We start from the raw sequence: 15,591 nt of genomic DNA on the forward strand, positions 1-15,591 counted from the left end.
GATGAACAGTATTGGAATGCAGCCTCAGTGTTCTATAGTGATGAACAGTATTGGAATGCAGCCTCAGTGTTCTATAGTGATGAACAGTATTGGGATGCAGCCTCAGTGTTCTATAGTGATGAACAGTATTGGAATGCAGCCTCAGTGTTCTATAGTGATGAACAGTATTGGAATGCAGCCTCAGTGTTCTGTAGTGATGAACAGTATTGGGATGCAGCCTCAGTGTTCTATAGTGATGAACAGTATTGGGATGCAGCCTCAGTGTTCTGTAGTGATGAACAGTATTGGAATGCAGCCTCAGTGTTCTATAGTGATGAACAGTATTGGAATGCAGCCTCAGTGTTCTATAGTGATGAACAGTATTGGGATGCAGCCTCAGTGTTCTATAGTGATGAACAGTATTGGAATGCAGCCTCAGTGTTCTATAGTGATGAACAGTATTGGAATGCAGCCTCAGTGTTCTATAGTGATGAACAGTATTGGAATGCAGCCTCAGTGTTCTATAGTGATGAACAGTATTGGGATGCAGCTTCAGTGTTCTATAGTGATGAACAGTATTGGAATGCAGTCTCAGTGTTCTATAGTGATGAACAGTATTGGAATGCAGTCTCAGTGTTTTATAGTGATGAACAGTATTGGAATGCAGCCTCAGTGTTCTGTAGTGATGAACAGTATTGGAATGCAGCCTCAGTGTTCTATAGTGATGAACAGTATTGGAATGCAACCTCAGTGTTTTATAGTGATGAACAGTATTGGGATGCAGCCTCAGTGTTCTATAGTGATGAACAGTATTGGAATGCAGTCTCAGTGTTCTATAGTGATGAACAGTATTGGGATGCAGCCTCAGTGTTCTATAGTGATGAACAGTATTGGAATGCAGCCTCAGTGTTCTATAGTGATGAGCAGTATTGGGATGCAGCCTCAGTGTTCTATAGTGATGAACAGTATTGGGATGCAGCCTCAGTGTTCTATAGTGATGAACAGTATTGGAATGCAGCCTCAGTGTTCTATAGTGATGAACAGCATTGGAATGCAGCCTCAGTGTTCTATAGTGATGAACAGTATTGGAATGAAGCCTCAGTGTTCTATAGTGATGAACAGTATTGGGATGCAGCCTCAGTGTTCTATAGTGATGAACAGTATTGGGATGCAGCCTCAGTGTTCTATAGTGATGAACAGTATTGGGATGCAGCCTCAGTGTTCTATAGTGATGAACAGTATTGGGATGCAGCCTCAGTGTTCCATAGTGATGAACAGTATTGGAATGCAGTCTCAGTGTTCTATAGTGATGAACAGTATTGGGATGCAGCCTCAGTGTTCTGTAGTGATGAACAGTATTGGGATGCAGCCTCAGTGTTCTATAGTGATGAACAGTATTGGGATGCAGTCTCAGTGTTCTATAGTGATTAACAGTATTGGGATGCAGCCTCAGTGTTCTATAGTGATGAACAGTATTGGGATGCAGTCTCAGTGTTCTATAGTGATGAACAGTATTGGGATGCAGTCTCAGTGTTCTATAGTGATGAACAGTATTGGGATGCAGCCTCAGTGTTCTATAGTGATGAACAGTATGGGGATGCAGCCTCAGTGTTCTATAGTGATGAACAGTATTGGGATGCAGCCTCAGTGTTCTATAGTGATGAACAGTATTGGAATGCAGTCTCAGTGTTCTATAGTGATGAACAGTATTGGGATGCAGCCTCAGTGTTCTGTAGTGATGAACAGTATTGGGATGCAGCCTCAGTGTTCTATAGTGATGAACAGTATTGGGATGCAGTCTCAGTGTTCTATAGTGATTAACAGTATTGGGATGCAGCCTCAGTGTTCTATAGTGATGAACAGTATTGGGATGCAGTCTCAGTGTTCTATAGTGATGAACAGTATTGGGATGCAGTCTCAGTGTTCTATAGTGATGAACAGTATTGGGATGCAGCTCGTGTTCTATAGTGATGAACAGTATTGGAATGCAGCCTCAGTGTTCTATAGTGATGAACAGTATTGGGATGCAGCCTCAGTGTTCTATAGTGATGAACAGTATTGGGATGCAGCCTCAGTGTTCTGTAGTGATGAACAGTATTGGAATGCAGTCTCAGTGTTCTATAGTGATGAACAGTATTGGAATGCAGCCTCAGTGTTCTATAGTGATGAACAGTATTGGGATGCAGCCTCAGTGTTCTGTAGTGATGAACAGTATTGGAATGCAGTCTCAGTGTTCTGTAGTGATGAACAGTATTGGAATGCAGTCTCAGTGTTCTGTAGTGATGAACAGTATTGGAATGCAGCCTCAGTGTTCTATAGTGATGAACAGTATTGGGATGCAGCCTCAGTGTTCTATAGTGATGAACAGTATTGGAATGCAGCCTCAGTGTTCTGTAGTGATGAACAGTATTGGGATGCAGCCTCAGTGTTCTATAGTGATGAACAGTATTGGAATGCAGCCTCAGTGTTCTATAGTGATGAACAGTATTGGGATGCAGCCTCAGTGTTCTATAGTGATGAACAGTATTGGAATGCAGCCTCAGTGTTCTATAGTGATGAACAGTATTGGAATGCAGCCTCAGTGTTCTATAGTGATGAACAGTATTGGGATGCAGCCTCAGTGTTCTATAGTGATGAACAGTATTGGAATGCAGCCTCAGTGTTCTGTAGTGATGAACAGTATTGGAATGCAGCCTCAGTGTTCTATAGTGATGAACAGTATTGGAATGCAGCCTCAGTGTTCTATAGTGATGAACAGTATTGGGATGCAGCCTCAGTGTTCTGTAGTGATGAACAGTATTGGAATGCAGCCTCAGTGTTCTATAGTGATGAACAGTATTGGGATGCAGCCTCAGTGTTCTATAGTGATGAACAGTATTGGGATGCAGCCTCAGTGTTCTATAGTGATGAACAGTATTGGGATGCAGCCTCAGTGTTCTATAGTGATGAACAGTATTGGGATGCAGCCTCAGTGTTCTATAGTGATGAACAGTATTGGGATGCAGCCTCAGTGTTCTATAGTGATGAACAGTATTGGGATGCAGCCTCAGTGTTCTATAGTGATGAACAGTATTGGGATGCAGCCTCAGTGTTCTGTAGTGATGAACAGTATTGGGATGCAGTCTCAGTGTTCTGTAGTGATGAACAGTATTGGGATGCAGCCTCAGTGTTCTGTAGTGATGAACAGTATTGGGATGCAGCCTCAGTGTTCTATAGTGATGAACAGTATTGGGATGCAGCCTCAGTGTTCTATAGTGATGAACAGTATTGGAATGCAGCCTCAGTGTTCTATAGTGATGAACAGTATTGGGATGCAGTCTCAGTGTTCTATAGTGATGAACAGTATTGGGATGCAGCCTCAGTGTTCTATAGTGATGAACAGTATTGGGATGCAGCCTCAGTGTTCTATAGTGATGAACAGTATTGGGATGCAGCCTCAGTGTTCTATAGTGATGAACAGTATTGGAATGCAGTCTCAGTGTTCTATAGTGATGAACAGTATTGGGATGCAGCCTCAGTGTTCTGTAGTGATGAACAGTATTGGGATGCAGCCTCAGTGTTCTATAGTGATGAACAGTATTGGGATGCAGTCTCAGTGTTCTATAGTGATGAACAGTATTGGGATGCAGCCTCAGTGTTCTATAGTGATGAACAGTATTGGGATGCAGTCTCAGTGTTCTATAGTGATGAACAGTATTGGGATGCAGTCTCAGTGTTCTATAGTGATGAACAGTATTGGGATGCAGCCTCAGTGTTCTATAGTGATGAACAGTATTGGGATGCAGCCTCAGTGTTCTATAGTGATGAACAGTATTGGGATGCAGCCTCAGTGTTCTATAGTGATGAACAGTATTGGGATGCAGCCTCAGTGTTCTATAGTGATGAACAGTATTGGGATGCAGTCTCAGTGTTCTATAGTGATGAACAGTATTGGGATGCAGCCTCAGTGTTCTATAGTGATGAACAGTATTGGGATGCAGTCTCAGTGTTCTGTAGTGATGAACAGTATTGGAATGCAGTCTCAGTGTTCTGTAGTGATGAACAGTATTGGAATGCAGTCTCAGTGTTCTGTAGTGATGAACAGTATTGGAATGCAGCCTCAGTGTTCTATAGTGATGAACAGTATTGGGATGCAGCCTCAGTGTTCTATAGTGATGAACAGTATTGGAATGCAGCCTCAGTGTTCTGTAGTGATGAACAGTATTGGGATGCAGCCTCAGTGTTCTATAGTGATGAACAGTATTGGAATGCAGCCTCAGTGTTCTGTAGTGATGAACAGTATTGGGATGCAGCCTCAGTGTTCTATAGTGATGAACAGTATTGGAATGCAGCCTCAGTGTTCTGTAGTGATGAACAGTATTGGAATGCAGCCTCAGTGTTCTATAGTGATGAACAGTATTGGGATGCAGCCTCAGTGTTCTGTAGTGATGAACAGTATTGGAATGCAGCCTCAGTGTTCTGTAGTGATGAACAGTATTGGAATGCAGCCTCAGTGTTCTGTAGTGATGAACAGTATTGGGATGCAGCCTCAGTGTTCTATAGTGATGAACAGTATTGGAATGCAGCCTCAGTGTTCTGTAGTGATGAACAGTATTGGAATGCAGCCTCAGTGTTCTGTAGTGATGAACAGTATTGGAATGCAGCCTCAGTGTTCTGTAGTGATGAACAGTATTGGAATGCAGCCTCAGTGTTCTGTAGTGATGAACAGTATTGGGATGCAGCCTCAGTGTTCTGTAGTGATGAACAGTATTGGAATGCAGCCTCAGTGTTCTGTAGTGATGAACAGTATTGGGATGCAGCCTCAGTGTTCTGTAGTGATGAACAGTATTGGGATGCAGCCTCAGTGTTCTGTAGTGATGAACAGTATTGGGATGCAGTACAACACTGTTTCATCACCTCTTCGTCTACAGGTTGGTGGGTGAAGACATAAGATAATCCTCATTCCACATCTCACTTTCTTCTCTCCCTCTCCAGCTCTTCCACTCCGTGATGGACGGATATGGCAGCGTGAGCTCCGCCTGCCTGTCGTTGCTTGGCGCCGGCGGGCGTGGCCTGTTGTCCTTGCGACCATCGTCAACAACAACCGGCCCCTCTAGCTCCGCCTCCAGCCTGGTGTTCCACGCGAGCTTTGCCGTGCTGCGGCTGGCGTTGCTATGGCTGGTGACCTCTGCGTTGCTAAGGAACTATCGTCGGGCGCGGGCGGAGTTGTACCGCCCGGTGGTGGACCTACAGGACTATGAGATGGTGGAGCTGTTTCTACGACGACTGAAGATGTGGATGGGCCTCAGCCGCACCAAGGAGGTAGGAGCACTTCTGGTTTCAACTTCCTGTTTCATGTTTTTGAGAGATTCCTACTTCCTGCAGACTTCCTGTTGCAGTCATTTGGTATTACTGCTAAAAGATGTTGTCTTGCTTAGATTTTGCTTACCCATAAAATGCATTGACTGGATTTCTTGAGTTAAATTATCCTAATGTACTAACACTAATCCTAAATAGATCTTGCTACAAGTGGGGTACATTTGACTTTTATTCCAGAATAATGTATTGTTTAAGCCTGTACTTTATATTGACCCTCTCTCTCCCCCCCTCTGTCTACCTTTGTCTCTCCCCCCCCCTCTCCTTCGTCCCTCCCTCTGTCTCCCTGCCTCCGCCCCTCTGTCTACCTCTGCCCCCCCCCCTCCTTCGTCCCTCCACCCCTCCCTCCCTCAGTTTCGTCACAAGGTGCGTTTTGAGGGCATGGAACCCCCCCCCTCTCGCTCCTCCTCCACCAGTGACTGTCAGTCCCTGTGCCTGCCCCCTCTGGACGGCTCAGAGTCGCCCCCCAGCCCTGGCAGCCTGGACGGGACCTCTGAGGCCTCCTGGAGACCCACCTCTTCCAGCCCCTGTAGCCTGACAGAGGCCCCCGGGTTGAGCCTGGGTCCCGGCGGATTGGGACCAGGTGCGTTGGCGGGTGGAACAGCCTGGCGAGAAAGGGCGGAGACTGAGGCGACTCTGAAGAGGCTTCTCCCCACACTGGACGCCTTGCTGCAGCAGCTGGACCGGGTCACCGTGGCGACCGAGGAGCTGTACCGTACCGAGTGTGTCCTGGAGCGTGCCCAGAGGAAAGGAGGGGGGCCGAGGGGGGGGAAGGGGAGGAGAGGGGAGAAGGAGAGGGGGAAGAGTAGAGAGGGCCGAGGAGGGAAGGGGAGGAGAGGGGAGAAGGAGAGGGGGGAGAGTAGAGAGGGCCGAGGAGGGAAGGGAAAGGGGGAGAAGGAGAGGGGGGAGAGTAGAGAGGGCCGAGGAGGGAAGGGAAAGGGGGAGGAGGAGAGGGGGGAGAGTAGAGAGGGCCGAGGAGGGAAGGGAAAGGGGGAGGAGGAGAGGGGGAGAGTAGAGAGGGCCGAGGAGGGAAGGGAAAGGGGGAGGAGAAAGACTCTGCTGGACAGAGAGAAAGAAAAGGAGGTCATCAGAAAGTCAACACTGTGGTGGGGGTAGTGGGCGTGGCTCAGCCTAAAGATACAGGGAACTCTGGGGCTAACCCTAAACACACCCCGAAATCTACCCCTGCCCCGAAATCGACCTCTGTCCCGGTTCCTCCGCCTACATCTACCCCTGCCCTGAAATGGACCCCTGTCCCAGTTCCTCCCCCTACATCTACCCCTGCCCCGAAATCGACCCCTGTCCCGGTTCCTACCCCTATATCTACCCCTGCCATGAAATCGGCCCCTGATCCTACCCCAACATCTACCCCTGCCCCTAAACCTCCTCCGAAATCTACCCCTGTATCTGCCCCTATACCTGACCCAAAATGTACCCCAGTTTCTCCCCATATCACTTCCCCTGACTTGACCCCTGCTCCTGCCCCTGTACCCCTCTCTACTCCCGCCCTACCCTCCACCCCTACCCCCTCCTCCTCCTCCTCTACTCCCGCCCCTCGAGAGTGGGACCCCCCTACGGAGAGAGAGACCCTGCCCCCCTCCAGCCTCTTCAACCACCCGGCCCACACCACCACCATTCCCACACGCAAACGCAAGCCCCCGCCGCTCAAGAACAAGGTGCACCCCAACCCAGACAGGCATGTGTCCGGACACCCCAAACCCTGAGGACCCCTCCTGAAGGACCCTCAAGAAGAAAGGATGTTAGGGATGGATGGACGGAACGGGCCGTAGGGAGGAGTGGAAGGAAAGGAAGGATCCTGGGTAGAGGATGAGTGGGCGTCGGTCACAGCAGGTGATGTCACTGGTGTTCCACTCTAAATCCAGAAGGAGAGAACGCGAGAGAGGAGGGAAAGAGAGAAATAAGAGGCCCCAAAACAGCGACCGCTCACCATGTAGTTGGCATGGAAACACGGTGCAGGTCGCCAGTTCTTTACCCCCGCCCCCTGACCCCATGTGACCCCGGAGGTCGTGTGGGGGCGTCGACAGAAGCACATGTTGTGCTGACATTAGGAGTGCTAACTGTATGTTTAGTCAATGAAGAGTGTGTACACGACCTGTTGATGATGTACACAGCTTGTTGATGATGATGATGTACACAGCTTGTTGTTGATGATGATGATGTACACAGCTTGTTGTTGATTATGCACACAGCTTGTTGATGATAATGATGATGTACACAACTTGTTGTCGATGATGATGATATACACAGCTTGTTGATGATGATATACACAGCTTGTTGATGATGATGTACACAGCTTGTTGATGATGATATACACAGCTTGTTGATGATGATATACACAGCTTGTTGATGATGATATACACAGCTTGTTGATGATGATATACACAGCTTGTTGATGATGATATACACAGCTTGTTGATGATGATATACACAGCTTGTTGATGATGATATACACAGCTTGTTGATGATGATATACACAGCTTGTTGATGATGATATACACAGCTTGTTGATGATGATATACACAGCTTGTTGATGATGATATACACAGCTTGTTGTTGATGCTTCAGTGTGTTATCTATGCTGTTGCATTTGTTGTTTCTATTTGATCATGAAAACATAAGGAAGCTATTGTTCTTGATCACCATGGGTATGTGGGACCTGTCTAAATGCTCTGTTCAGAAGCTTTGGAGATGTCTCTCTCTCTCTCACACTCACACTCACACACACACACACACACACACACACACACACACACACACACACACACACACACACACACACACACACACACACACACACACACACACACACACACACACACACACACACACACACACACACACACATTTTAGGTACAACCACGCAATCAAAGAGGCTATCAGGGTGCGACCAGACTGGCTGCTTCAGGACTCCCAGGTAGGGAGGAAGATAGGGAGGGAGGAAGGAAGGAAGGAAGGAAGGAAGGAAGGAAGGAAGGAAGGAAGGAAGGTAGGTAGGTAGGTAGGGAGGAAGGAAGGTAGGTAGGGAGGGAGGGAGGTAGGGAGGGAGGAAGGGAGGGAGGGAGGAAGGTAGGTAGGGAGGAAGGAAGGTAGGGAGGGAGGGAGGAAGGGAGGGAAGGAAGGGAGGGAGGAAGAACAATGAAGGAGAAAAGAAGGGAAGATACTGTAGTTGGTGAACAAGAGGAGCGACAGCAGGAGAGATTAACGTGTTGAAGTTGTAAGATCAGTTGATTGAGAGAATAATAAGGAAAAGCGAGAAAGAAGACATCTATGCTTTTAGTCTGGAGTCTCCGTCCTAAACTACAATACTTAACTACATCTATGCTTTTAGTCTGGAGTCTCCGTCCTAAACTACAACTCTCACCTTAAAAACTACAATACTTAACTACATCTATGCTTTTAGTCTGGAGTCTCCGTCCTAAACTACAATACTTAACTACATCTATGCTTTTAGTCTGGAGTCTCCGTCCTAAACTACAATACTTAACTACATCTATGCTTTTAGTCTGGAGTCTCCGTCCTAAACTACAATACTTAACTACATCTATGCTTTTAGTCTGGAGTCTCCGTCCTAAACTACAATACTTAACTACATCTATGCTTTTAGTCTGGAGTCTCCGTCCTAAACTACAATACTTAACTACATCTATGCTTTTAGTCTGGAGTCTCCGTCCTAAACTACAATACTTAACTACATCTATGCTTTTAGTCTGGAGTCTCCGTCCTAAACTACAATACTTAACTACATCTATGCTTTTAGTCTGGAGTCTCCGTCCTAAACTACAATACTTAACTACATCTATGCTTTTAGTCTGGAGTCTCCGTCCTAAACTACAATACTTAACTACATCTATGCTTTTAGTCTGGAGTCTCCGTCCTAAACTACAATACTTAACTACATCTATGCTTTTAGTCTGGAGTCTCCGTCCTAAACTACAATACTTAACTACATCTATGCTTTTAGTCTGGAGTCTCCGTCCTAAACTACAATACTTAACTACATCTATGCTTTTAGTCTGGAGTCTCCGTCCTAAACTACAATACTTAACTACATCTATGCTTTTAGTCTGGAGTCTCCGTCCTAAACTACAACTCTCACCTTAAAAACTACAATACTTAACTACATCTATGCTTTTAGTCTGGAGTCTCCGTCCTAAACTACAACTCTCACCTTAAAAACTACAATACTTAACTACATCTATGCTTTTAGTCTGGAGTCTCCGTCCTAAACTACAACTCTCACCTTCAAAACTACAATACTTAACTACATCTATGCTTTTAGTCTGGAGTCTCCGTCCTAAACTACAACTCTCACCTTAAAAACTACAATACTTAACTACATCTATGCTTTTAGTCTGGAGTCTCCGTCCTAAACTACAACTCTCACCTTAAAAACTACAATACTTAACTACATCTATGCTTTTAGTCTGGAGTCTCCGTCCTAAACTACAACTCTCACCTTAAAAACTACAATACTTAACTACATCTATGCTTTTAGTCTGGAGTCTCCGTCCTAAACTACAACTCTCACCTTAAAAACTACAATACTTAACTATCAGGAGGAAGCGAGGGTACACTGCTACAATATAATCTTGGTTATCATTTTGGAATATTATCAGTAAACATGTATGTTGCTTTCAATATGGTCCTAATTTAAAGCACTTTTGTTGTAATGTGTATTTGAGTGCGAGTGTGTATTTTGAGTGTGTGTGAGCGTATTGAAAATAATAAGCTTGGTGAGAAAACCTATAGAGAAAACCAATAGAGAAAACCAATAGAGAAAACCAATAGAGAAAACCAATAGAGAAAACCAATAGAAAACCAATAGAGAAAACCAATAGAAAACCAATAGAGAAAACCAATAGAGAAAACCAATAGAGAAAACCAATAGAAAACCAATAGAGAAAACCAATAGAAAACCAATAGAGAAAACCAATAGAAAACCAATAGAGAAAACCAATAGAAAACCAATAGAGAAAACCAATAGAAAACCAATAGAGAAAACCAATAGAAAACCTATAGAGAAAACCAATAGAGAAAACCAATAGAAAACCAATAGAGAAAACCAATAGAGAAAACCAATAGAAAACCAATAGAGAAAACCAATAGAAAACCAATAGAGAAAACCAATAGAGAAAACCAATAGAAAACCAATAGAGAAAACCAATAGAGAAAACCAATAGAAACCAATAGAGAAAACCAATAGAAAACCAATAGAGAAAACCAATAGAAAACCAATAGAGAAAACCAATAGAGAAAACCAATAGAAAACCAATAGAGAAAACCAATAGAGAAAACCAATAGAAAACCAATAGAGAAAACCAATAGAAAACCAATAGAGAAAACCAATAAAGAAAACCAATAGAGAAAACCAATAGAGAAAACCAATAGAAAACCAATAGAGAAAACCAATAGAAAAACAATAGAGAAAACCAATAGAGAAAACCTATAGAGAAAACCAATAGAGAAAACCAATAGAGAAAACCAATAGAAAACCAATAGAAAACCAATAGAGAAAACCAATAGAAAACCAATAGAAAACCAATAGAGAAAACCAATAGAAAACCAATAGAGAAAACCAATAGAGAAAACCAATAGAAAACCAATAGAGAAAACCAATAGAAAACCAATAGAAAACCAATAGAAAACCAATAGAAAACCAATAGAGAAAACCAATAGAAAACCAATAGAAAACCAATAGAGAAAACCAATAGAGAAAACCAATAGAAAACCAATAGAGAAAACCAATAGAAAACCAATAGAAAACCAATAGAGAAAACCAATAGAGAAAACCAATAGAAAACCAATAGAGAAAACCAATAGAAAACCAATAGAGAAAACCAATAGAGAAAACCAATAGAAAACCAATAGAAAACCAATAGAGAAAACCAATAGAAAACCAATAGAGAAAACCAATAGAAAACCAATAGAGAAAACCAATAGAAAACCAATAGATGCTTCACACATATTTTAACAATTAGCGTTGCCAGTCTGTGCATTATGTACACGTCAAGAGTTGTATCTTTTTACATTTTTAAAGAAAATTCCTTTTGTACTTGGCACTTTATCTCCTTCTGAAGCTCTTATCCATATTTAACTCCTGTGTTACTTTCTCCAATGAGTATTATAACAGTAATGAGATGAGTATTATAACAGTAATGAGATGAGTATTATAACAGTAATAAGATGAGTATTATAACAGTAACTATGTCAGGAAATTGAGGCGTTTTCATTTTGTATTTTCTTTTGTCATTTTGTGTTTTTTTTAAATCATTGTTATTGATGGTCACTCTACTTCCTGGAAGAAGAAAAAAACATTTCCTCCCCACAAACTTCCTGTTTCCTGTGGGCAGATCTCAGGGACCCCCCAAAACCAGGAAGTTGGCCTTATTTGTTTGTTCTATTCTGTTTGTTGTTGTTGAAAGGTCGATGAATTTCAAGTGAGAAGTGTCATAGTAGTGCTTTTAGAAGCGTTGTAATGATTCTCTGATGTCCCATCCAGACCAAAGTATATATTATATTCATCTCCCGTTAATAGAACACAGCCCACACGCTAGAACACTCTAGAACCAACCAAGTGAGAAGTGTCATAGTAGTGCTTTTAGAAGCGTTGTAATGATTCTCTGATGTCCCATCCAGACCAAAGTATATATTATATTCATCTCCCGTTAATAGAACACAGCCCACACGCTAGAACACTCTAGAACCAACCATTCCAAGCCATGTTCCCTTTTCCAAGCCCACAAAGATATTTTGGGTGTACATTTTACTCCAAACCTGTTGGTGGCAGTCTCCACAAGATTGGTGGTCCTGTCCATAAACGTACCACAACAAGGTAACGTTCAGTTACAAAGTTATATCAAAACCCTGTTTTCTAATCAGTCAGTTTGTATGTAGCTACTTCTTGAGTTATATCATTCTCAGTTTTGTTGGTTTTTACGGTCGTTAAGCACTGGCGTTCCGGTTTCACACCTTCTTTTAGTGTCCTCCATCCCCTAGACAACACACCTGACAGTTCCCATAGCAACTCTCAGTTCACAATTCAAGGGCTACAAAGAAGTTCTTAAATCCAAAGAAAACAATGAAGAGCAGGTTCTCCCATTTCTCCTGAGATATATATATATATATCGGCCCGGTTTTTACTGTGTGTAACTACATCGTGCCAAAGCTCGTCCCTTCTGCATGTTTAGTATTTTGTCTTGGTGTAACACGTACTTTGTCCTACATTTGCATGTTGAAACAAAAGTGTTGTGGTCGGTTTTGTATCGTTGTATTGTATCATGCGCTTGTAGCATTTTTCCTGCTTTTGCACTTGACAAAGTCGAATAAAGAGTTTGACAGCTATGAGAGCAAGTATCTGTCTTGTGGGAGACTAATTGTTCACCTAGGACATTTTCACTATCAATATACTCATAAAGATGGGTCGTCCATAAGACCTTGGCCAGTTGTCCACAAAGTACTGATCTTCCTGACCACCTCTGGCGGCAGTAGGGGACGAATGGATTGGATGGACGAAAGCTCAGTGGGCGGGGCTTACAGTTACAACAGCGGGTGAAGTTTACAGGTGAGTCAAATAGACCTTGGCAGCGATTACAGCCTCGGGTCTTCTTTTGTATGATGCTATAAGCTTGGCACACCTGCATTTGGGGAGTTTCTCCCATTCTTCTCTGCAGATCCTCTCCAGCTGTCAGTTTGGATGGGGAGCATCGCTGCACAGCTATTTTCAGGTCTCTCCAGAGATGTTCGATCAGGTTCAAGTCTAAAAGACATTCAGAGACTTGTCCCGAAGCCACTCCTGCGTTGTCTTGGCTGTGTGCTGAGGGTTGTCCTGTTGGAAGGTAAACCTTCGCCCCAGTCTGAGATCCTGAGTTTTCATCAAGGATTTCTCCACTTTGCTAAGTTCATCTTTCCCTCGTTCCTGACTATTCTCCCAGTCCCTGCCGCTGAAAAACACCCCCACAGCATGTTGCCACCACCATGCTTCACCGTAGGGATGATGCCAGGTCTCATCCAGACGTGACGCTTGGCATTCATGCCAAAGAGTTCAATCTTGGTTTCATCAGACCAGAGAATCTTGTTTCTCATGATCTGAGTCCTTTAGGTGCATTTTGGCAAACTCCAAGTGGTCTGTCATGTGCTTTTTATTGAGGAGTGGGTTCCGTCTGGCCTGATTGATGGAGTGGTGCTGGAAGGTTCTCCCACCTCCACAGAAAAACTCTGGAGCTCTGTAAGTGACTGTCTGGTTCTTGGTTACCTCCCTGACCAAGGTCCTTATCCCCAGATTGACTGTCTGGTTCTTGGTTACCTCCCTGACCAAGGTCCTTATCCCCCAGATTGACTGTCTGGTTCTTGGTTACCTCCCTGACCAAGGTCCTTATCCCCCAGATTGACTGTCTGGTTCTTGGTTACCTCCCTGACCAAGGTCCTTATCCCCCAGATTGACTGTCTGGTTCTTGGTTACCTCCCTGACCAAGGTCCTTATCCCCCAGATTGACTGTCTGGTTCTTGGTTACCTCCCTGACCAAGGTCCTTATCCCCCAGATTGACTGTCTGGTTCTTGGTTACCTCCCTGACCAAGGTCCTTATCCCCCAGATTGACTGTCTGGTTCTTGGTTACCTCCCTGACCAAGGTCCTTATCCCCAGATTGACTGTCTGGTTCTTGGTTACCTCCCTGACCAAGGTCCTTATCCCCCAGATTGACTGTCTGGTTCTTGGTTACCTCCCTGACCAAGGTCCTTATCCCCAGATTGACTGTCTGGTTCTTGGTTACCTCCCTGACCAAGGTCCTTATCCCCCAGGTCCTTATCCCCCGATTGGATTGACTGTCTGGTTCTTGGTTACCTCCCTGACCAAGGTCCTTATGACCAAGGTCCCCCCTCCCTGACCAAGGTCCTTATCCCCGATTGACTGTCTGGTTCTTGGTTACCTCCCTGACCAATTGGTCTGGTTCTTGGTTATCCCCCCCTTATCCCCCAGATTGACTGTCTGGTTCTTGGTTACCTCCTGACCAAGGTCCTTATCCCCCGATTGACTGTCTGGTTCTTGGTTACCTCCCTGACCAAGGTCCTTATCCCCGATTGACTGTCTGGTTCTTGGTTACCTGACCAAGGTCCTGACCAATTGGTCCTTATCCCCCCTTATCCCCCGATTGACTGTCTGGTTCTTGGTTACCTCCCTGACCAAGGTCCTTATCCCCCAGATTGACTGTCTGGTTCTTGGTTACCTCCCTGACCAAGGTCCTTATCCCCCAGATTGACTGTCTGGTTCTTGGTTACCTCCCTGACCAAGGTCCTTATCCCCCAGATTGACTGTCTGGTTCTTGGTTACCTCCCTGACCAAGGTCCTTATCCCCCCGACGGCTCAGTTTGGCAAGGAGATTTGGTGGGTCCAAACTGCTTCCATTTCAGAATGATGTGTTCTTGGGGACATTCAATGATGGCAGAAATGTTTTGGTACACTTCTCCAGATCAGTGCCTCGACACAATCCTGTCTCGGAGCTCTACAGACAATTCCTTCGACCTCATAGCTTGGTTTTAGCTCTGACATGCACTGTCAACTGTGATACATTATATATAGACAGCTGTGTGCCTTTCCAAATCATGTCCAATCAATTGAATTTACCTGAGGTGGACTCCAATCAAGTTGTAGAAACATCTCAAGGATGATCAATGGAAACAGGATGCACCGGAGCTCAATTTCCAGTCTTAAAGAGTTTGAATATTTGTTTATGGTATGTTTCTTTATAAATGTTAAAACATTTCTAAAAACCTGTTTCTCTTTGTCCTTACGGGGTATTGTGTATAGATTGATGAGGATTTTTATTTATTAAATCCATTTTAGAATAAGGCTGTAACGTAACAAAATGTGGAAAAGGTCAAGGGGTCTGAATACTTTCAGAATGCACTGTATGTGGCTGAAACAGCTGTAAATATGTTTAAAAACATGCAGAAAACCTTTCTTAAAAAAAAAAAGGATTTATAGCCCTGGTTTTCATGATCTGATCAAGATGATCCAAACTCATCAAGGAAGCAGCCCAGTTACATGCTAATCATTTTTAACATGACGCAAACTCTGCCCACCTGGTGAACCAGGCAAGCTGTAAAAAAACATCCCCTTAAAAAAAAGGTGCCACCTGTAGAATTACAAATATGGGTTCAATAATCAAACTACAAACATGGCTGAGTTCAATAATCAAACTACAAACATGGCTGAGTTCACCACAAAGAACTACAAACATG

General features: G+C 44.1%; 1 protein-coding gene and 2 long non-coding RNA genes across 8 annotated transcripts in view; 1 reads left to right on the forward strand and 2 right to left on the reverse strand.

The window, feature by feature from the left end:
- LOC118380693 (polycystin-1-like) overlaps positions 1-8,157 on the forward strand; it is a gene marked incomplete at its 5' end in the record, with an annotated part of 95,030 nt that extends 86,873 nt beyond the window's left edge. Inside the window, 3 exon segments of the mRNA XM_052509640.1 lie at positions 4,950-5,280; positions 5,689-6,111; positions 6,312-8,157. Coding sequence (XP_052365600.1) covers positions 4,950-5,280; positions 5,689-6,111; positions 6,312-7,058 — 1,501 coding nt within the window.
- Positions 8,158-9,427: 1,270 nt separating this feature from the next.
- On the reverse strand, positions 9,428-9,837 carry LOC127924991 (uncharacterized). Its single transcript, XR_008119466.1, has 2 exons — positions 9,668-9,837; positions 9,428-9,595 (listed from the first exon to the last, which is right to left on the reverse strand). It is a non-coding gene; the product is annotated as an uncharacterized LOC127924991 (long non-coding RNA).
- An 87-nt stretch (positions 9,838-9,924) lies between these two features.
- Positions 9,925-11,216, reverse strand: LOC127924992 (uncharacterized). Of its 6 annotated transcripts, none has more exons than XR_008119471.1 (4): positions 11,109-11,216; positions 10,588-10,798; positions 10,199-10,368; positions 9,925-10,098 (listed from the first exon to the last, which is right to left on the reverse strand). It is a non-coding gene; the product is annotated as an uncharacterized LOC127924992 (long non-coding RNA). The 6 variants fall into 6 exon arrangements; XR_008119468.1 differs by having other exon boundaries at positions 11,037-11,183; XR_008119467.1 differs by having other exon boundaries at positions 10,991-11,130.
- Between the last annotated feature and the right edge of the window lie 4,375 nt (positions 11,217-15,591).

This window comes from Oncorhynchus keta, unplaced genomic scaffold (genome assembly GCF_023373465.1).
Source record: "Oncorhynchus keta strain PuntledgeMale-10-30-2019 unplaced genomic scaffold, Oket_V2 Un_contig_4882_pilon_pilon, whole genome shotgun sequence".
Classification (NCBI taxonomy): domain Eukaryota; kingdom Metazoa; phylum Chordata; class Actinopteri; order Salmoniformes; family Salmonidae; genus Oncorhynchus; species Oncorhynchus keta.